The 22,221-nt window shown below is 53.9% G+C and overlaps 1 protein-coding gene across 21 annotated transcripts in view; it reads left to right on the top strand.

Moving 5' to 3' along the window:
• The window catches only part of NFASC (neurofascin), a 178,077-nt gene that overhangs the window by 115,510 nt on the left and 40,346 nt on the right, over positions 1 to 22,221 (top strand). For 13 of the 21 annotated variants that reach the window (XR_003523066.2, XM_027611555.2, XM_027611553.2 and 10 more), the window contains 12 exons: positions 31 to 153; positions 2,542 to 2,712; positions 6,848 to 6,898; positions 12,915 to 13,026; positions 13,452 to 13,636; positions 14,944 to 15,075; positions 17,210 to 17,353; positions 17,956 to 18,067; positions 18,341 to 18,507; positions 18,966 to 19,113; positions 20,371 to 20,495; positions 21,213 to 21,257. Coding sequence is in view for 20 of the 21 variants with exons in the window: in XM_027611555.2 (XP_027467356.1) it covers positions 31 to 153; positions 2,542 to 2,712; positions 6,848 to 6,898; positions 12,915 to 13,026; positions 13,452 to 13,636; positions 14,944 to 15,075; positions 17,210 to 17,353; positions 17,956 to 18,067; positions 18,341 to 18,507; positions 18,966 to 19,113; positions 20,371 to 20,495; positions 21,213 to 21,257 (1,515 nt within the window). In the remaining variant the exon portion in view is untranslated. The remainder of the gene's footprint in view (positions 1 to 30; positions 154 to 2,541; positions 2,713 to 6,847; positions 6,899 to 12,914; positions 13,027 to 13,451; positions 13,637 to 14,943; positions 15,076 to 17,209; positions 17,354 to 17,955; positions 18,068 to 18,340; positions 18,508 to 18,965; positions 19,114 to 20,370; positions 20,496 to 21,212; positions 21,258 to 22,221) is intronic. The other 8 variants (XM_027611556.2, XM_027611572.2, XM_027611571.2 and 5 more) reach the window with 3 other exon arrangements.

Raw genomic sequence — 22,221 nt, 5'->3', positions numbered from 1 at the left:
CTTCATGATCTTCCGTCTGATTCTCCCCAGAGTCTCCCCTGTGGCCCAAGGAAAACCTAGACCCTGTCGTGGTTCAAGAAGGCGCTCCCTTGACGCTCCAGTGCAACCCCCCGCCCGGACTTCCATCCCCAGTCATCTTCTGGATGAGCAGCTGTAAGTCTTGGGGGCCTGGCGTTTGATTTCTGCTTTCATCTTAGGGAGTGGGGCCAGTGTACTAAATAGGAGGGGCTTGCCCAAGGTTGGAAGACGTCGACTTGTGAGAAGCAGGTGTAAGGGGGCCTCGTGGCTGAGAACACATTGAGAGGTGGCTCAGGCTCATTTCCTAGCCCAGCTGCTGTTAGCTGTGTGATCCTGAGCAAGTTGTGTAACATCTCTGGGCCTCAGTTTGCTTTTCTGGAAAAAAATAGGGCTAATAATTGTACTTATCTAATAGGAGCATTATAAGGATCGACGAGTTAATACATCCAAAGTGCTTATAACAGAACCAGACACGCAGTAAGTTTGTGATGATGAAGAAGAAAAGCAAGAGAAAAGAAAAGAGGAGGAAGGCGGGTTGACACCAAGCCTCCTTGAATTCAATCTTTGGTCCGTCTGGATTTACTAAGTGCTGCCCTGCTAGGACAGAGGGGCACAGGAATGAAACCTTTGATGAAGGAGCGACAGGGAGACAGGATGTTTGTAGCAGGGGGACAGAGTATCATCACTGAGAGCTTGTCCTGTTTCATTTTGGACATTTGGAGATTCATTTAACCACTCTGGACCTCAGTTTCTTCCCATGTTTTCAATTAAAGTAAGTGGGGGCGTGTTATAAAGGGGCCTAGAGCATTGCTAGCTGTCTGTGTCTTCCTGGCTTCCCCTCCCCCTCCTCCATACTTGCCCCCCGCCCCCCACCCCCACCCCTGGTCTCTCCATCCATCGGTCAATCTATAGATCTGCCTGCCTGCTTAGCATCCATCATCCGTCCATCCCTGAGTTTTTGCCAGCCTGTTTCCAAAAGAGGCAGGGTTGTGAGCTGTTTTGCAGAGAGGGTGTGGCTTTGTGCTCACCCATTGTCTCTCTCTTTGTCATCTCAGTGCAAGTGCTTGGGAAGGTCTGCCTGGCCACAGGCTGGAGTGCTGGTTGATTCGCTAATTCTTCAGACTCTCTCGTCCCTGCATCACACCTGTCACCAGCTTCTGTCCAAGCTGTGTCCTGAGCAGATCTCATGCCCCTCCTCTTTCCATCATCACTGGCATCTCCCCAGTGTAGGCCACCATCAGCTTTTCCCTGGGTGGCAGTAATCATCCATAACTGGCCTCCCCGGTCTTTCTAAAAACATACATCTGATCGTTTCATTCATATGCTCCCCGCCCTTTACCGGCTCCTCCATCACCTCGGACAAAGTCCACACTTCTTTCCCTTCCTGATCTAGTTCCCTCTCCCTCCCTGGCCTTTCTCCTACCCCTGCCCCAGCTGCATGCTCTTAACCTTTAGCACCCACTGTTCCTGCTGCTTGGAAACCTCCTAGGGCCCCTGTCTCTTCTGCCTGGTGTCATGGAGCCCCCAAGGTGGAGCTTAGGGCCCCCTGGCAGGGACTCGGTGCTCCTCTCTCAGCTCATCCCCTTCCCACTCACCACACTGCATAGCAACGATTTATCTACCGCCTCTTCTAGGCTACAGGCTCCTTGAGGGCAGGAACTGTCTTACTCATTTCTCTTTCACCAGTCCCGGGCACAGTGCCTGGCACACAGTAGGCCTGCAGGAAATCTTTGATAATAAGTCATTTGAAGAACTGCCCAGCCCATCATTGGAAAGATGGCATCATTAACTTTGCACTTTACGAAATGGTAACTTAATAAACCGTTGTGGTGGATGGGAAGGAGTTAGCAATTAATAGTCAGCCTGACAAATATGCTTTTACAAGTCGAATAACCTGCAGACCTGGTCATTTGAATTGACATCTGATGCTTCAAAAATCATAGATAATGTAGTCCGCATCCACTGCCACTCCCATGATGTCATTAATTCTAAAAAGCACCATTTTCATCTTTTAACATCTCTAAAAGTAGAAAGCATCCTAAAATTGATGGTGTGCATCATTGATTAGTATGTATCTTACAATTATAATTGGCAGTGCTTTCCCCTTTCCTGGTGGGAGTGAGGGCTTAAAAAAGAAAACAAGTGAATTTGACTCCTGACTTGGGGAGCATCTGAAGGATTGTGTCCCCTCCCTCCGGTTCAGGGCCAGTCGGAGCTTTCGTGATGCGAACAGGAGCTAGAAAAGACTGGTCCCGGAGCATGGGCGTGGTGGGCAGGCGGGTCCGAATCTAAATCCTCCTGTTCTCTCATTGCTTTTGCAACCTAGGACAAGTTAAACCCATTGCTTTCTTGTCTGTAAAATGGGAATAAGCCCTCCCTCAGAGTTGAGAGGATGAGAGGGAATCGTGTTCTACTCCTGGCCCCACCTGGCGCTCTGTTGGTGCTCAGTCGCCAGACCGATCACAACTGGCACTCCTGTTACCGTGACCGCTAATCTCCGTCGGTACCTCTGCTTCCTTACAGCCATGGAGCCCATCACCCAAGACAAGCGCGTCTCTCAGGGCCATAATGGCGACCTGTATTTCTCTAACGTGATGCTGCAGGACATGCAGACAGACTACAGCTGCAACGCGCGCTTCCACTTTACGCACACCATCCAGCAGAAGAATGCCTTCACCCTCAAGGTCCTCACCAGTAAGTGCAGGTCCCGGCCCGGGGCTGGGAGCTGGGGGCGGAAGCCCACGGAGCCCGAGGAGCCCCAGGTACCTGGGTCTGGGGGCAGCCTTGTCCCCGAGACTGACCCAGAAATCCTTCCAGCTTATGAGGCCTGAGCTCCTTCAGTGGCTCTGAAACCACCTCACTTGATTCTGAAGCCTTGAGTTAAACTTGGTCCTACTCTGAGTCAATGCCTCTCAAGCTTCGGGGGCAGTCCGAATCACCTGGCCCACAGGGCAGCCATCCCCAGCCCAGCCCGAGCCTGCCTCCACGGCCCTGGCTCCGTGACCTCCCTCTGCTCTCCGGGCGCTCGGGACACACAGCAGCACTGCTTTGAGTGGTCATCTAGTCCCTGCCTGGTAGTCTGTACTTCTAGAAACAAAGCCACAGGACAGACTATCCACCTTAGCAGGGACCCCAACACGAACTGTGTTTGATGCCAGACCACATGGGATGACTACATTTGCAAGCTGGAGGTCCATGTTCTTGTTTTATTTGTTTTCGTTTTTATTTCTGTATTCTGTTTGGCTGGTACCAAAGGGGTCAGCACTGCCTCACCCAGGATAGCGTGGGTGGCCCCGCAGAGGAGAGAAGCGAGTAGTCAGTTCCCAGACACGTTTCTTGCTGGGGCCCCACCGACCTGGAGCTCTGGCTGCAAGTCCTCAGCCTGCCTAGGACATTGAATTCCAAGGGGCTGTGTTCGTCTGCACCGTGGATTTGTAACAGGCCTTCTCTGGAGGAGCCCCCCACCCCCAAAAGACCTTGGTCTGTGTGACTCAGCTGTGGATGCTGTTTTCCACACTGGGGACAGTGGTGGTTGTGAGGGAAGCCAAGCAAAGAACCTTATGTGGGTGCTGACAGCTGCCCCGGGTTGGAGAAGAGGGCCTGAACCCCGGCTTTCCCGAGCCCACACGCCTCTCAGGGGGCGTCAGGGAGAGGCCAAGGGAGCTTGCTCCTCACTCAGGACAGCTGGGGGCCTGGTCTTCTTTCCTCAGCTGCTCCTGCCAGTGATGGAAGCAGGTGGTGCTGAGAACCCCAGCCCCACACTCTGTCTCCACCTGGCTTTGAGGTGGACCCACAAGAAGCAGCTTCCTTCTTGTTCTCCTTCTCCTGTGTGGGAGTTCTTCCTCTCCTTTTCATTGTCTTCTCTTTGCTTTCTCACTCCCTTCCTCTCTATTTCCCTCCCGCCTTCTTCCTTGCCTCTTTCCGCCTCTCATCATCTCTCTCTCTCGGAACCCCACCTACCCTCCTCCAGCGCCCCCGCTCCTGCAGCTCCCCACACACTGTTCCAAGTTGGAGTCGGGCTGCCCACAGTTTGCTGACCAACAGGATGGCTGGAAAACCCGGGATAAGCCCCCACATGCTCCTGGCAGTAGACCCAGCTTCAGTCTACTTTGCTGCCCCCTCGCTGGCCTTCCTATTCCAGACCCAGGCCCAGAGGGGACCCTTGGAGAAGAAAGTTGGGTTGTCTGAAGTGTCTCAGTTCATGTCAGGAGCGATCGCCGACCAGCTGGCTGAGCTACGGAGGACAGTGTGGTCTGCCCAGGACCTCAGAGTGGCCTCTGGAGCCAGGACGGGGTGACAGCATGGGGCAGTGAGGGCGGCGGGAGCATCGAGCAGGATGCTCACTGAGCCGATCCCTGGATGGTCCTCAGTGCCATCACCTGGCTTCCTCTGCCTGCCCAGTGCGATGCTTAAAGTCAGACTCCTGTTTGGGGACTGAGTCAGGTGACCTTCTGTGGTCCTGGGCAGAAGCCCTCAAGATCACACAGGGTAGAGGCAGGGAGATGGAGGTGCTAAAGAGCCTTTCTCTGTGGAATTAGGCATAGAGATTTTCAGCAACATTTAGAAGTTGGGCTTTCCAGAAACATCCTTTTCTCTACCAGAGGAGGTAAGGGCTGTTTGTTTCTGCTTCATTTCTGAGTCCCCTACTCCACTGAAAACTCTTTCCACCAAATGCCAAGAACGGCCCCCCCCCGCCCCCCCGCCCCGGTGATGGGAACAGAGCCCTGTCTGCCTCCTGGAGTTCTCCCAGGGGCAGCTTTGGCCAGGAGCAAGTTCTGGGCATCTGAGCCAGCCCAGAATTGGGTACAGTTGCTTAAAATAGCACAGTTGTGCTCTCTTTGCTTTCCTGCCTGGAGAGGACACAGGCTCTTTCTTGTACCTTCAGAACCAGGTCTGGGGTGGGAGGAAAAACAGCCAAGCTGGGGCAGCTTCCAAGTCTCTCCTCACCGCGGGTTTCCGTCACAGTTTGCCTCTTAGGGAAAGACACCGATCTCATCATGGCTGATCGTGCGTTACCTACATTTAAGGAAGGGCAGGGGGGAAAGATATCTGATACAAAACGCTGGGCGATCTGAAACCATTTTTTAAAATTTGTTTTGGGATGCAGCCAAAGACAAACGGAGTCAGCCTCACAGAGGGGTGATGTGCCTGTCCCACTTTGCCCATGCCAGAACAGGTCCCTTTGGTGACCATGGTGAGGGAGAAGGAGTCTCTCCTGAGGCAGACCATGGAGCACTAACCCCACTTCCTCCTAATGTCTGCTATCTAAGTGGCACTCTTAGGAGTCAGAAAGTCTCCCTGAATTGCTCAGATGTGCTGCAGAATCCGCAAACTGTAAGATCAGTTCCAAACTTGGGTCACTTCTCTGGAAAGAGAGCAGTTCTGTTTCACCTGGTGGCATGGGAGCTTAGGAGCATGAAGCCAGGGCCCTTTAAGCTGTGTGCCCCTGTCCTCCCCACAGAGAGGGATGTCCCCTCCTGAGTGCGTCCTCAGCCCCTCGTCCCTTCTGCCACCCTGCCTCTCCATTCCACTGCAGGTTGGTTCCCACACTTAGCACCGGACAAACCCAAGCTGACTTCCCAAACAGGCTCGGTCTTGCAACACACCCCATCTTAAGGGATAGTTCTGAATAATGCAAATCTCCCTACCAGGCTTTAAGCACATTTGGGAAGCAGTACAGGTCCCAGCAAAGAGTGCACACAGCCTCTGCAATCCGTTTTAACAGGAGTTGATCTGTTTTCAAATATGCAAATATTCTGGCACAGCACCTCGCCTCCCTCAGGCGCTTGCTTGGACCGGGTCGGCTTCTCAAGGCTGTCTGCTTGGCTTCCAGTCAGCTGTACCGCCCCCCACCCCCTGTGGGTACCGTCAAAACTTGAACCCAGTAGCTGGACGCGGATGGCAGTAGAATGAAAAGCCTAGCCTTGGCGGGCTCAAGTGCCCTATTCCAAAACGTCTTTCACTGAGGATTAAATGCCCAGCAGTCTTAATTACCTAACATTGGAACCAAAGGCACCGGTCTGCTACTTAAGGAATGACTTCAGCCCAAGCCAGTCTAGGAGCTCTGAATCTCCAGCTTAGTCCATATGCTCTTTCTCTCCTGTCCCAGGCGCCCTTTCTGTTTCTGTTTCTGTTCCGAAAATCTGAACCGCAGCCTGGTTCTGTCTGCCTCCCTGGAGCACTCCCGACCTCCTCGGAAGGAGGACTTTCTGCCACCAGAGACATCTCACAGACCAGGGTGGTGCCCGCTGGTCAGGTGGGGGGGCCGGGGCGCTTGCCAAGGGTCCCTCTGTCCCTCCCTCTCAGCTGATGAACTGTATCTCTTGGACTGTCTTCTCTCACTCACCTCCCACCTTTGCACCTTAGCTTCTGCCCAGGGAGGGCTTTGCACTTTTCCTCAGGGCTCACTCACACTCCTTTCTCTTTAGCTGCCCTGGGAGCTGGCCTGATCCAGAGTCCTGGGAACTGAGGATTTTGATGGGAAGTTGTTCAAAAGACGGCTACGGGATGCCACTAATCCTTATCTCATTTGTTTGAAATACAGTAGGATCAAGCCATTAAAGGTCAAGCCTAATTTTTTTCATTAAAAAGAAATTTCTTTTATTATTGCCTTTTTTTGCAGGATTTAACCTTTTCTTCCCTTTTTTGGGCTGTTTTATGTTGCTTGTTCTTCACCAAGCCCATTTCCTTTCCAAATATGCTGTGTCTTTCCTTTGCAAAATCCCCGGTTGTTTTCTGCGGCTTTGCATTTCTGTTGTTCTCTCCCTATTTATGCCTCCATGAGCTGTCCGTGGCCTCCTGTTTGCTCACCCTCTTTTGTTTATTGCAGACAACCCCTATAATGACTCGTCCTTAAGAAACCACCCTGACATGTATAGTGGTGAGTCGCCGCGGTAACCTTGGGAGTAACCTTGCCTGTCCTAACCCCAGTTTGCCTAACTTGACTGATACCGTGTCTCATTAACTCACGCTGGGTGGCAGGGCTGACAGTCGGCCAGACCAGGGTGCCAAGAGGCCCCCTTCCGGACACTGCTCTCCGGGAGGACGGTGTGGCCAGTGTGGGAGTTTGAGGTAACTCACGTGGTGCTCCGGTTTCTGGGAACATGCAAGCTGCCAGTTGCTGAAATCTGGACAGGTTGGTCAGACCAGGGTAGGACTCCGAAAGAGCTTCTTGGAGGGTCCTGTAGAAACGTAGGAATCTGTGGTGGATGGATGGAGAATATCCGAGGAGAGGGGAGTCTGCACAGTGAGGAGGAAACAGGGAGTCTGGTTCCTGTTAGCGGTTTGAAGGATGCAGAGAGCTTTGTGATATAGTTAGTTAACCTGTACATGTCTGGAAGTGACCTGCCTACCTTGTAATCTAGGCTTAGTTACTGAGGGTACCATTTCACCGGCCCCATGTCTCTTTAAAAATCCTTCTGGAAAAAATGAGTAAGCGTCCAGCTCTGAGTTCTCTTTGAAGGTAAATATAAATGCAGGTGGGCCATGCCTGGTCTCTGTTGCCTGGGCTGCTTCTCTCCTCCCGCGGCGTGTGCAAATCCAGTGCCCAGCTGTCCACACACTTGGAACAGTTTCCGTGAGGCATATTTCTAACTCATCGCACAACTGGTTGCTCAGCTGATGAGTAGAGTAATTGGCTATTTCCACACCTGAGTCCCTGCCCCCCCACCATGGCTCAAGAATGTCTTGTTTTCCTTGAGCAGCCAAAGGGAACAGTCATTTGCTGGCTTTGGCGAGGCAGCTGGCCCCCATCATCAGTTATGCCTCGGAAGCTGAGGCTGCAGGTCCCCAGGGCCAGCATTGTGGCCTCCAGTAGATAGGAAGTGTCTGCATTGTGATGTGCTAATATAAACAATGATTGGTGTCTGGAGTGGGGGAAGGGAAGAGGGAGGGAGAGTCCCAGAGAGAGGCAAAGGCTCTAACTTGGCATCAAGCCCCTAGAGCCACACTGAGATTATGCCAAAGAGATTTACTGCCCAAGGAGGCAGGGGATCTTTGTTGGATTCGGGGGCGTTGTTTGTTTTCAAAATAATGGGGCCAACCACCACTGTGTCAAGAGCCCCAGAGCGTTGGTGTGGAATGTGCCTTTCTCTAAATTGGATTTCAGGTAATCTATTATGGAAGTATTCTTGAAGCTAGAGTATATCAGAGCCAGAAGGTCCCATAGAGACCATCTGGTCCAAGCGCCTCCTTTGTGTTAGATAAACCATTCAGGGGAACATGCATGTAGAATTGTTTTCTCAGTGGGATAAGTTTGAGTGATTCCAGCCACTTAAACTTTGTGGCCAGTGGTAGATGTGATTACAAGTGAATGAGTGGGAGTTCTAAGAACCATCCAGGGCTATAAAACCCAGCAAAGCTCACAAGAACTCACATGGAGATCGACCCCTTCTCCTCAATCCAGGGTAGAATGAATGGGGCTGACCCAAGCATGAAGCCAGCTGGAAGGGATATGAAGTCAAAGTGAGACACATGCTGAACAAAGGACAGCTAGGTTGAATGCTTCTAGAAAGAAACAGAAAGTGAGAAGGAAGGAAGATAAGGTCCTTCCTGAGTACGGGGCTGGACAGTGAGACACAAGGCAGTGAAAAATGCCCAGTGCATCTGTCTGCTTGGCTTTGAAATATGGCATGTCTCTTGTGGCAATAGGGCCACCCCATAACTACACTTTGTTCTAGTGATTTCTCCAGTGGTTTAGTATCCTTTGAACCTATGCCAGATGTCCCCTGACCTGCTGAGTGGCAGGGGGCAGCTGGTCTGAGATTGTAGCTTGCCACGTAGAATTCACCCAGCAAGGAGACAAGGAAGAGAAGAGTGGGCACTCTGAGGTAGACAGCCTCGAATTAAATGCAGGCTTCTGAGTGACCTTGGGCAAGTCATTTAGTGTGTGAAAACCTTAATCTTCTCATCTGTAAAATAGGTATATGACCTGCCCCGTAGTGTTGTCATGAAGAATAACCAGGATAATGTGCATCTGGTCGCTAGCATGGTGTCAGACACATCAATGATTAGTACGTGTTACTACAGTATTGGTATTGAAGGGAAAGGTTTAGTGTTGACGGAAGTTAAGATGGACACAGAGAACTTGAAGAGAAGCCAAGGGGTTCAGCAAGCACCACTATGGGAAGAAAGTGTTGTGGAGAGAGGGATTTTAGGGCAGATTAGAAAAATGAAAGCTATTCAGATCCTCAGCTCTGCTGAGACCTGGATCAGAAAAAGCTCCAACTATCGCATGAGGGATTGGGGTTAGGCTTATGGAAGAGATTTCCTGACAGTGGAGGGTATCAAATGGTACTAGGCAGAGAGTTTTTCTTATATTCTGGGATTGTTTGGTCAGCCATTCCTGGAGCCAGAGAGGTGGATGAAATGCCACAGATCCAACCCCGGTTCTTAATTCTGAGAATGGAAAGCAGCAAATGTGGGATCCAGCTGCCCCTAAAAGCTGTGTTTGGCAAAGGTTCTCAGATACATCTGATGGATTGGACTCTCTTCCGCTAACCTACAGTGCTTAACAGAGGGGAGCAACTCAAGTTTTCGGCAATCTTGACCTTTCCTCTCATAGGAGTTGATTAAGACATTTTTTCATTGGCCCTTTAAAGCCAAGGTGGCTGAGGCAGTGTCATATCTTGATGTCTCCCTGCTGCCCAGATTTCCCTGGAAACCCATGATCCCACTCATGAGCCAGGGAGAGCAGGAAAGGGCAGACAGTCCTTGGGCTAGAGGTCAGAGGGGCCCACGTGGGAAGCTCTTTCTGAATCCACCGACGTGAGCTTTGGTATCAGGGTTCTGAGTTTGATCCGATATTAGGTCCAACCTCAGCCCTGAAGATCAGGGAGAATAAGAGCAGCGTCATGAGGCTGGACAGGCTGAATCCCCATCTCTAAGAGGGTGGGTGAGATCGTATGACCCTAGGAAACTGTCATCCTCTACCATGCACAGTCCTAGAGAGGAATCACCTTTGTCTTAGAGATTCTTCCTGGATCTCCTTCTCCAGAGAAAGAAATCAGCCACCTTCCCTTGGGAGCAGTGGCCCCCAGAGCCACCAGCTGGATTGTCCTTCATCAATTTTCATGTAAATCCCTCCTGTTGCAGCTGACCACAGTTCTTCATAACCTCCCCTTTGGGTTCAGCTTCTCATCCCTTAATGAAACCACATGTCACCCTGACTCCTCTTCAAGCTTTCCATGGCCTTAAGAATCCAGTTGAAATGCCTTTGGAACCTCTTAATTCCTAGCCCAGCTTCTCTCTCCAGCTTGGGCCTTAGAAACCAAGGAGGGATGGGATCTTAGCCGAGTGGAAGAGGTTCAGCAGAGCAGCTCAACAAGATACTATGTCTTTTTCCTTCACCTCTTTTACCCTTGGATTTGGGTTTTCTTTGGTTTGATACTCCCAAAGCTGACTGTCAGAAGGAGGGACCGATGGGGTAGCCATATTTAAAGAGGGGAGATAGTATAACTATCAGAGTACACGCTTTGGTGCCAAATGGTCCAGAATCCAAAACATAACTGGCCTGTGACCTTGCCAAGTCTATGGATTTCCTTGAGCCTCAGTTCCCTCTGCTGAAAATGGAGGTGGTACCCCGAAGGTTTGTTGTGAGGATTAAGCATGACTATGATATCTAGAGAGGGCTATAGCACAGGCTTGGCCCCTCATGAATGCCCACCAAATGGTGGCCCTGATTATTACCTCTGACTTTTAGGATGCTCTTCCCTATATTTTTGAACTTTGGCTTGTTTCCCAGGAGCTTCTCTTCCTTTGGGATAATTCTATGGTTGCTAGCCCACATCCTACAAGTGAAGTATTGCTGTAACCTTTTTATAGTCACAGCGACAGCATGTCAAGGCCCCCACAGCGAGACTCAGCTCGTTTCTCCTCCTTCCCATACTTGGTGCTTTGCTGGTCAAGTGCGCTCACGCTGCTGCCTGCTATGGTGTGAATTAAATGTCCATGGGGTCGCAGGTTGGTTTCTGCAGATTCCCTCACTTCGTGGAAGGAGAATGCCAGCCGGGCTGGGACCTCTTCATGTAGTGCCAGCGTTCCCAGCACTCATTCAGAGTCACCAGCCTAATACCAGAGCCTCCTGCCCTGAAATACCCTTCTCCTCATAGTTCCCTTGACCTTGTGTTGTCTGGACTGTTTTGGTGATTCCATGATAACGGGTGGGAGGAAGCTGCTGCTTTGGTATCAGGCTTCCTTGGTACTGAGAGCTGGCTGCTACAAGGGTCATAGACGGTAACCGATTAACCACATAATGGATTAACCCGGTCAGTAGCCACTGGTGTATATGTGTGTGCTGGTGGGACACATGAGGACATCTACAGAAAGAGAAATAACACATGGGGTACACTTTCGCCTTCTTTTTTGTTCCCTTCTCCCCTTGAATTCATTCATCCCACAACACTTATGGAACGCTTGCTGTATGTGCCACGCGTTGTGCCGGCCGCCTCACTAACTCCGCGTACGTCTCATCATTTCTTCCCCTGACAAAAGCATAAAATAGACCCCAGCTCTATGAAACGCACTCCCCGATGGCTAATGGAGAGAAGCTGAGTGCCTCTGAGACAGGAGCCCTGCTGATCCAGCCAGGCACCAGCCTATCCAACAAGCTCTTTTAGGAGACACCAGTGTCACAGAGACAAGAGTTCCCCTGCCACCCTGTCCTCACCGCCAGGACCCGTTAATGGCCCCCAGCCGGGAAGATGCCTTTGTCCCCACTCGAGTCATCTCTGACAGCTCCCAGCTCCTGGCAGCTCTGCCTGCCTTTCTCCTCTCGCTTCTCCAACTGAGCCTAAGACCCACTGCAGCCCTGGGTAGACTCAGCTTCTAGCTTTAACTCTTCTTGTTCATAACCCTACCCCTTTGGGCAGGGGTGTCTCCTCTAGCTTCCCTTTGCTTTGGGGTTCCTGGTTGGAAAACCCCTGCTCTTCTCCCTTCTGCCTTACCTGTGTCCATAGAACTGTGCAAAGAGCTCCCCAGGAGAGGTGAGGCGCAGGTAAGGTGGGGTCCGCCGTGCTGGGGGTGTGCCCAGACTTGCATGACCCCGTCCACAGCCAAACAGCCACCCTGGCCGTGTCGACCTCTGTGAGCCACCTGGCCTTCAAACCCTGCGTGCATGGCACTGTTTGTGGACGTGGCTGCTCCAGCCTAGTTGAACTGTAGATCACCTCCCCCATCTCGGCTGCCACTTTCCACTCCCCCTCCCCCAGTCTCTCACATCCAATTAACACCCTCCTCCCAGCCCCCTTCCAGAGTCATTAGTGAAGAAGCAGAATGCTCTTGGCCCCAGAGTGATTTCCTGTCATCTCTGCTCATTCATTCTCTCCATGTCTTTGCTAAACCATTAATAATGTTGCCTGCATCTCTGACTGTTCATCTGGGTCTCTGTGGCTTCATCCCAGCTCCTTGTCTCCAGGGTCCCAGAGAGCAGGTTGTCTGTCCTGTGGCCCCGGTACGTGCCTTCTCATTCATCCACTGGTGCTGAGACGGCCTCCCGGGGGGCCACCACATTGGTCTCTGGGGTCCCAGCACAAGATGCTCAGGGAGTAAACTGCTCACTGCTCAGACAACCCCCTCCGCCTTTCCCAGGAAGGTGGGGTTTACTGAACCGGGCAGGAAGCTGGGCTCCTCTTGGCAGATCCTTTCAGATCTTAGAGCTGCTCACACACATGTGCCAATGGGGCCGGGGAGCCCCGCGCTTCCTAACATGCCTCTCTTAATGATGCCCTGGCTCTTGGGGGGGGGGCGGTTTCAGCTGGGAGGGTCTGGGACTTGGTGCCTCTGAGGGTAAGGGGGTAAGTAGGGGGCGTGATGACACTTCTTCCTAGCCTGACTGCTTGGGCCTAGCTGGGTCAGCTCTGGGCAGGAGGCTCATGAGAGCGTCTTCTATCCTATTTCAGCACGAGGAGTTGCAGAAAGAACACCCAGCTTCATGTATCCCCAGGGCACGGCGAGCAGTCAGATGGTGCTGCGTGGCATGGATCTCTTGCTGGAGTGCATCGCCTCCGGGGTGTACGTACAGCTTGCACCCCCACTCTGGTCCCTCCCCAGGAGGACGGGGCTGGGAATTCACGCAGGCTCTCTTCTTGCCACGGTGTGGGGAGGCAAAAAGAGACACAGACAGCCTCTAGCAAGGCCTTTGCAAAGCATCATCATTCCCATCCCGCTCTGGCTGTCTCTTTTATGGGTAACGGACCAGGAAGGGAGATAGGTAGGCGTCCCGCACGTGTGTAAACACCCCGTGTGACTTTACAGCAGCCCCTTGGGGCTCTATGGCCAAGCATCCCCTCTGTACAGGAGAGGGCCTCTCTCAGAGGACCTGCGTCCTTCTGGTTGCACGTACACTTCAAGGACGCCCGGGTGTCCCGGGCTCTGTAGAAGAAGAGCAGGGCCGCAGTTGGTGCTAATCCCTGTTTCCTGCTCGGTCTCTCTCCCAGCCCAACACCAGACATCGCGTGGTACAAGAAGGGTGGGGACCTCCCCTCTGATAAGGCCAAGTTTGAGAACTTTAACAAGGCTCTCCGTATTACCAACGTCTCCGAGGAAGACTCTGGGGAGTATTTCTGCCTGGCTTCCAACAAGATGGGCAGCATCCGGCACACGATCTCGGTGAGAGTAAAGGGTACGTTGTGTGTATTTCTCATTATGATGATTTTGCCAGCCCTACACGCCACAACCACCTTTCCCTCTGCGGGTGGGGGAGGGGCGGGGGGGAGTAGGGGAGAGCCGATAACACATGGGTTAGTGGCCATGGTGACCTGCCAGGGATAGTGTCACCCTCTGGATGTGAGTGTGTGTGTGCATGTGTGGGTGTGTGTGCACGCGCACGCACGGTGGGTATGAGGGGAAGGAGAGATCCACCCTGACCATCCCCCACCTCTCTGTGATGCCTGAGGCTCCCTCCGCAGGTGAATGTACCCCCGTGGGCCATTCGGATTTCATGCAGCACCTTTCCTTCTTCATTTTGCATTCCCGTTCACAGTGTGTCGTCTTAGCCCTGTCCTGTCTGTGTACTTGTGCATGGTTCTTTCTTAAAAATGGGGAGTTATCATGGCACAAATTATTTTTTTTTAAAAATCACTTCCCTCCCTCTGCAGCGCAGATGGCCCATGTGAGCTTTGCCCGCAATAGAGCACGTGCCGTGATGGGTCCCGGCCGTGGGTGGTGGGGTACACCTGTCCCTTCTCAGCCTGGGGCTGACCAGATGATGGGGACGATGAGGTCTGATACCAAGTGCAAGAACTTTTGAAGCGCACGCTCCATTGACCTTATGACTTTGGCTTCAGCACTATACTCAAACCAGGGGTTCTTAACCCTTTTGGGGGTATCAAGATCTTTGAGAATCTGATCCACAGGAACTTCTCAGGAAAAAAAAAATCCACATATCCACATACTCACAATTGGAAGGGATAGCCAGCTCTGCTCTAACCAAAGCCCAATGCCAAAGAATGACTATGAGGCCTTTTTCTCAATGGTCTGATGTCACAGCAATAGCAATGGAATACAGAGGGGCCAGCCCCGGGTGCTCTTTACCAACTGCCTCGGCTGTTGCCTTTGGGTGCCCATCGTGGACACCTGTGGGGCTCTAAAAGCATCCACTGCTCCAGCCTCCTCTGAGGATTCTGACTCAGTGGGCCTAAGACGGGCCCCAGTGTCCATGTTTGTTAAAAGCTCTTCAGAGGAGTCTAACGAGCAGCCCCAGTTTAGAACTATTCTGTGAACTCGAAATAGAGTGGGCAGCCTCTGTGGTGCCAAGCCAGCCAAAGGCAGGCTGGATGGAGTCATCCCGCGAGGATGACCCCTGGGCAGCTGGTGAGGGCCTGGAGCTGGCACTCAGGGGCTCCTGCCTTCCTAGCAGGAGCCAGTCTGCTGTCTCCTGCCTGCCCCGAGGCATCTAACTCGGCTGCCTGCGCTCTGCTTGTCTTCCAGCTGCTCCCTACTGGCTGGACGAACCCAAGAACCTTATCCTGGCTCCTGGGGAGGACGGGAGACTGGTGTGTCGAGCCAATGGGAACCCCAAGCCCACTGTCCAGTGGATGGTAAATGGGGAACCTCTGCAATGTAAGTAACAAGCCATTGTCCCACCTGACTCTGCTGCGTCTCCTGTCAGAGGCTCCAGATCCCCATCCCTATGGGCCAGCCCCAGTTGTACCAGAATGAGGTTAAAGAATAGCCCCTTGGCCACTGCTTCTGGAGCAGCCCAGCTCTTTGGACATCTCAAGAGGCGGGAAACCTGCCTCATTTGTGTGTGAGAACAGGAAATCTGTGCTTATGTTCCCATATTTAGGGAACATAAAAATCCCTTGGGTTTTTCTTGAATCTTGCGTTCTGCCCTAAACAACCACACAGCTCAGTTCAAGGTCTGTGAAGAGCTGTCCTCTGAGTGGGGGTGGGGCGTGGAAGGTAGAGCAGAGCTCAGTAACCCAGGCCCCACTCTCTGCTGAGGGCAAAATGAGAGCCAGGCTGGATAGGAGGAAGAACTTCACCCATGAGAGCAGAGATGCACTGATGCAGTTACTGGGTATGCCCAGATTTGGGGAAATTGAGTCCTGCCCTCTGGCTGGAGTAGGTGACTCCAGGGCCCCTTCTGGCCAGGGATCTCCGTCAGATTTTCCCATCATAGTCTCTCTGGTTGCATGTACTTTATAAAATGTCCTTGTGGGTCTCTGTGAGAATACCATACACCTGCACGGTCTCCCTCCCAGTCCGTGTCCTTGCCCTGGGCACAAGCAGAGATAGGGACATTGCCTGCCCTCTGCTGTTCTCCCTGTCCCGACGGCACTTTGGGAACAAGGCCGACAAAGGCCCAGACTCCATAGCACCACTGAATAAATGCAGAGCTCAGGACTTGCAGCTGAGCCTTGGCCCTGGAAAGATCACCTGTCACTTTAGGGGAGTGGCCGAGAAGAAAGTTGGCTCCATGAGAATTGCCAGGGAAGGAGGCATTGAAGTTGCTGGCGCGGACTTCTTCATGCCCTTTTGCTGAGTGGGGACTTGGGGACGGATGATAAGGATGCTGCCCTCATCTTCATTTACCTCCTGCTGATTGCCCAGTTCCGGGCTCAGACTTGCTATCTGTGGAGTGGCGCCTCGGGGACCAGACCCGAGGTGGTCCTCTGCCCACCGCTGCTGTTGGTCTGAGTGATCCTGGATGTGTTCACAGACCATCCAAACCAAGTCACCTGGCTCAGTCCAGAAACCTTACAGAGGAAAGTCACCTTCCAGTGAAAGATGAAAAAAGTGGCGATTCTTTACATTTCTAAAAAACTTTATTTATACCGCTCGTTGTCATTCTTTTTAATAAAGCTCCTCGGAGTGGGAGAAGGATGGGAGTAATTCTCCCCCACTTGACAGATGAGGGAAATGAGACCCAGATTTATTGATTTGTCCCAGTCCCAGATTGACGTGTGAACAGGACTGAGACCCAACGGCCACTCTCCAGCCTCTGCTCTCTGCATCCCAAGCCATCCATGCTGGGAGAGCTGTGTGAGGAAATATTCTCTCTCAGTTTAGGACACATCTCTTGGGACGATCAGGTAGCTTTGGCAAATTTAAGGACTCATTCAGTTTCAACAGGCATTGGCTTATGGGTCTCACTCTGTGAATGTTTGAAGAATGCTCTGCTCCGAGGATGGGAAGGTGGTAGGTCTCATCCAGTTGTATATTCCTTTGTCCTTTTCAAAACCTTTAAGTATAGGCACAGTCGATTAAAATAATAACAACAGTAGTAATCAGCGTGTGCCGGGCCTCTGCTGATGACTTTAGACATGCATTAAAATCTCGGGTTATCCTCATAAGAACCCTGCAAGGTGATATGTCATCCCCATTCTGCATACAGCGATGCTGGAGTTCAGAGGAGTTGAATGACCCTGGCAGGTGATGTGGTTGGAATTCAAACCCCTTTCTGTTTCCACGGCTTATGCTCTCAACCACATCTGCCCGTCTGTTACATAGGTCCAGCAGGAACTCACAGTCCCATTGGACAGACTGAGAAACAAACTCCAGTAGGTTTGATGATGGGCCTGAAGCCACACAGCTGGGCAGCAGTAGAGCCAGAAGCCGGGTCTCCTGGGAGCCACCCAGGGCGGCTGCTTCCACAGCACCCCAGTTGTCTTAGGGAGCCCTGGCCAGAGCCCCAAGTGCCCTCTGCCATGCCCTGCCCATTTCTCACGAGGAGCGTCTTTCCTGTCTGTAGCGGCACCACCCAACCCAAACCGTGAGGTGGCTGGGGACACCATCATCTTCCGGGACACCCAGATCAGCAGCAGGGCTGTGTACCAGTGCAACACCTCCAATGAGCATGGCTACCTGCTGGCCAACGCCTTCGTCAGCGTGCTCGGTGAGCCCTGGGGCTTGCTCCTGTCGTGGGGAGGTCAGCCAGGCTGGGAGGGGTAGGAGAGCGTGGGATGGAGGAAGCATGGAGACTGAAGATGAATTTGCCGGGGAGGGTAGGGAACTTCAGATCCATGGAGCTGGGTGTGCAGACGGTTAGTTCCATGTTGGATCATGTCTCCAGATGAGGGGGAGGGGCCTGTCTCACCCCCTCCGCATATCCAGGCCAACTCTGCCTGCGTTCTCAGTGGCCCTAGGGTAGGAAGTGGTTCTGAGTACTAGGGTCACTCCTAGATCAGGGAGAGGGCGGGGGCAGCTTGGAGATGCCTTGGGGTTGTGGAGGAGCAGTTTCAGAACCTGCTAGGTAATCCGGGGAGACCCTTTGCAAAAGCTGGATTGCACGTAGGGTAGGTTGTGGGCAGACAGGTGAGCTTCCTCTTCCCTCCCCTAACCCTGGGAGGCTTCTTAAAGGAGGGAGGTTGATGGGGGAAGGGATGGGGCGCTTGGAAAGCTGCTGTGCTGCCAGGGCACGTGGAAGCCCCAGCCGGGGTAGGGGGGTACTGGAGGAGGTAGGCCCCCCAGCCAAGGTCCGTTCTCTGGGAATTGCAGACGTGCCGCCCCGGATGCTGTCACCCCGGAACCAGCTCATTAGGGTGATCCTGTACAACCGGACACGGCTTGACTGCCCGTTCTTTGGGTCCCCCATCCCCACACTCCGATGGTAAGTTCCAGGAGACCAGCCCCACCCCCGGGAGTCCTCATTCCCCTCCGGCCCAAAATAGGTATTCAGCAAGACCAGGTAACCTTATAGGGTCGAACCTGGGAGAAAGTTGCCCGATCATCGAGGTCAGCCCCCTTACTGTGCAGAGACGAAAACTGAAGCCCAGAGAGGGCCAGAGACTTGCCAGGGCCACCCAGCAGTGGGAGGCAGACCCCTGCTCGAGGGGGCCGGTCCTCTCTCAGTGTGCTGTGTGTTCCGCTGCTCTGTTGTGAGGTTTAAGAACGGGCAGGGAAGTAACCTGGATGGTGGTAACTACCACGTCTACGAGAACGGCAGCCTGGAAATCAAGATGATCCGCAAAGAGGACCAAGGCATCTACACCTGTGTCGCCACCAACATCTTGGGCAAAGCTGAAAACCAGGTCCGCCTGGAGGTCAAAGGTAAAGGAGAGTTTCGCAGGGAGAGTGCAGGGTGGGACAGCCAAGGAAGCCATCTCCTCAAGGTGATTCCTGCGTGCCATTCCCTTTGAAAATGCTCCGCTAGTGGGGCCCTCCCCTTGGGCCTCCATTTCCTCACAGGGCTTCCAGCTAGGCTGGGTGCTGGGAGCACAAGGTCCTCTTGAGCCCAGTCCACGTGGGATTAGAAAGGGAAGTCTGAGACCCCACCCACACCCCACTACCAGCCCAGGAAGGACATCATAGATTCCCAAGCCAGAGAGAAAGGACTTGGGGATTGTTTCCTCCTTGGAATCGCCCACACCCGCCCCGCCACCATTCATATAACTGAACGTTATTTCTGCCACCTTCCGTGGCCCGTCTAATGTGCGTCGTGCCATGTGGCCACGTCGGGTGGTGGGCAGAGGCCATGCCAGTGATGAGCTCCCTCGGCTTCTCCACAGACCCCACCAGGATCTACCGGATGCCTGAGGACCAGGTGGCCAAAAGGGGCACCACAGTGCAGCTGGAGTGTCGGGTGAAGCACGACCCCTCCCTGAAGCTCACAGTCTCCTGGCTGAAGGACGACGAGCCTCTCTACATTGGAAACAGGTTTCCGCTCTTTCCTTCTCTCTTCCGGGCGCGAGTCTGGGCCCGTTTTCTTCCCCCTTGTCCTCGGTGACACACTGAAGGAACCCGGGGACCGGGAGCCTGCATCACGCGTGTCCCCCAGGAACTGCTGCGGAGGTGGCGGCGGCACCCAGCGGCTCCCCCACCCTGCGTGCTCTCTGCCTCTCTCCTTCTCTTCTTCTCCCTCTCCTCTTTTTCCCACTCCTTTCTCTCTTCCCTCACTTCTCTCCCCTCTCCCCTCACCCCTTTTCCTCCTCCCTTCCTCTTCTGCTGCGGGGTCCCCTTGGCGGGTCCCCTTGGCGGGTCCCCTTGGCGCTCCGGCCTCAGCCCCGCTTGCAGTGCCCCTGTTCTCCAGCAGAGGGCAGGGCCGATCCAAGCTGCCGGCCACGAGGGTGTTAGTGGGGCATCTCAGCTGAGGCACCTGGGACGCTTTTACTAGACCACACCGGCCTCCTTTGTCCAGATTTAAGTGATGTGGGGGGAGGGGAGGCACCTATCGTGTCTAAAAGTCCCACAGGTGTCTCTGATGTGCAGTCAGTGATGGGGAGGGCTGGTCCGAGCCTTTCCCTCTGCAGGGCTCTTTGTCGTAGCCCCTCACATCTCGGGGGCTGGTGGTGCAGGGCCCTGAGGTTGGCATAAGGAGCAGCTGTTTGCACGCTCATCTGGCTTTTCCAGGGGTGCACCCTGCAGACAGGCGCAGGCATCCTTGCACTCAGTGGGTACCCACAGCTTTCGCAGCCCACCGTGCTCTGTGGTGCCCACCTCCCTCCACAGGAGACAGTTCAAAGGAGCCCAGGACATCTGGCCTGAGCCTGGGTGCGCAGACTGGCCTGGGCTGAAGGGGGAGCTGGAAGCAGGGGAAGAGGAGGGACACCAGCCTGCCTTTCGGGCAGTGGACCTCACTGTGCCTTGATTTGGGAGGGGGGCACAGCATAAGAAAGGCACGGAGGATAGACACTAGGGAGTTTGAGGACAGTGAACAGAGTCAGAGCCGCTTCTGCTTCACCCACTTGCCTTTTCCCCTCCGTCAAGCACCACAGTGCTCCAGGTAACGGTGAAGACCATGACTCTCTCAAAGCACTGGGAGGGAGACTCGTGGCCCCTGCTAGGGGCTGTGGCTGCCGTCTCGCTCGCCATCCCCACTCCAGGGAGAAAGCAGGCAGTGCCCAGGGCACCCCCCCACCCCCCCGCTGTCGGCCCACTCGCCCTCCTCCCAACCCCTCCCTGGTGCCCTTGCAGGATGAAGAAGGAAGACGACTCCCTGACCATCTTCGGTGTGGCCGAGCGGGACCAGGGCAGTTACACCTGCATTGCCAGCACTGAGCTGGACCAGGACCTGGCCAAGGCCCACCTTACTGTGTTAGGTAACTGCCGCTGCTCACGCATGCTCTGACCTCCCCCCACCCCACCCCTTCCCGAAACTTGCCCAAATCCTCAACGGATGGGTGAGCGAGAGAGGGAAGGTGGACGGGGGTTCTTCTTGTGATCATTTTGACCTCTGTACCAGTTAAAAGAACCCATTGTTGAAGCAAGACTGCATTTTGAGTTTGTCCCGCCAGCACCCTCGGCTAGCCTCCCTCTCTCTGCCACCCCGCTCCTGTTTCCTGATGGGATTTTATAGGGCGCTCTGCACTGAGCAAACTGATTCTGTCATGTCCTGCCCGTGTCTAAGCCAGACTGTAAATACTGAGCCATCCCAACGCCAGGGGAGGACAGTCTTGCCCATCCAGGGACGCACATCCCCTGCCGTGCCCTCCTCACCTCTGTCCTCTCTCTGGGCATCCTGTTGCCATTACCGTTGGTACACTCCATCTCTCCGGTGGCAGCAGCGCACGGTCACTGGGGATGGCGGTCCCAGGCACACAGTTGCTTTGGGATGGGGAGGAGACAAGTCCCCCCCTCCACCCCGCCAGCCGTGGAGGAAGCACAGGGGGTTTCTCCATGGAAGCAAAGGTGAAGCTGTGCGCAGTACACCTCTGCTCGGGGCAGCTGTTCAACCCTCGGCCACCTACTCCCATCCTTCTAGAACACCTGTAACCCTGGATAACTTGCTAACCTGGATAACCCGTCTTACCTTGCAGCTGATCAGGCCACTCCAACTAACCGTTTGGCTGCCCTGCCCAAAGGTAATTCATACTAATCACAGGACCCCTGCCAAAGCCCTCTCTAGGTGGCTGGGGGGTGGGGTCTGAGGACGAAGGTGCTGCAGGACAAGACGTACCGTGTGGAGGCCACTCGCTGCCAAATCTGATTCCTTTCAAGGGTCGCGCCCCTCACCTCGCAGCCCTGCCAGCCCCACTCGGGCTTCCTGCGCCTTTCATAGGCTGGGCTCGGAAGTCCTTGGAAGCCGATCCATCCCATCCCTTACTTCTGGCCGCACTCAACACTTCCTTGTGGGGGCCTGTTCTCTCTCCCCAGCTTTGGCCTCAGAAATATGGAGGTCCAGTCGGGAACGCCCACTCACTTCAGATTACCTGTAGGCCCGTCTTGTTTGCAGCCTCCCCGAGTCTGCTGCTGCACACCCCTTCACAGTCTGCATTCACACGCGTGCACACATACACAGATGTGGGTTCACATGACCTACCTTCCAGATCCTCCCAGTAGCCAGCCAGAGTACCAAAATAACTGGTTCAAGCAGCCGGGATGGGGAGACATCCCACGTACCCCACTAGGCACAGGTGAGGTGGCCTTATCCCCAGGCCAGGATGGCCCTTACACCCACTGAGGAAGTCCAGTGAGACTGGAGCCCCCGAAGGTGCTGCCCCAGCCCTGTTTGGACGCTTGCTGGGGCTCCTCTATCCTGCTGTCCATCACTGAAACTCTAAGTCCCTATGTCCTCCCTGGCCTGGTCCTCTGCCTCTATCCCTCCCATGCTCCTAACTGGTCTGCCTTGCTCAGCTCCAAGCACGCCCCTGGGCTCCTGCCCCCTCGAAGCCTTGGCACATAGAGTAGGAGGTAATCATCCCGAGAAGATGAGACCAAATCCCGCACTTCCTCACCAGCCTCCCTGCAGGTGGCAAGCATGGGTCTCATGAAAAGGGCAGTGTTTTCCAAATGCGCACCCCCTAAGAACAGCCACAGAAATGGGAT

The sequence above is a fragment of the Zalophus californianus genome, chromosome 10 (genome assembly GCF_009762305.2).
Source record: "Zalophus californianus isolate mZalCal1 chromosome 10, mZalCal1.pri.v2, whole genome shotgun sequence".
In the NCBI taxonomy this organism is placed as follows: Eukaryota; Metazoa; Chordata; class Mammalia; order Carnivora; family Otariidae; genus Zalophus; species Zalophus californianus.
This window is presented reverse-complemented; position numbering and strand designations above follow the sequence as displayed.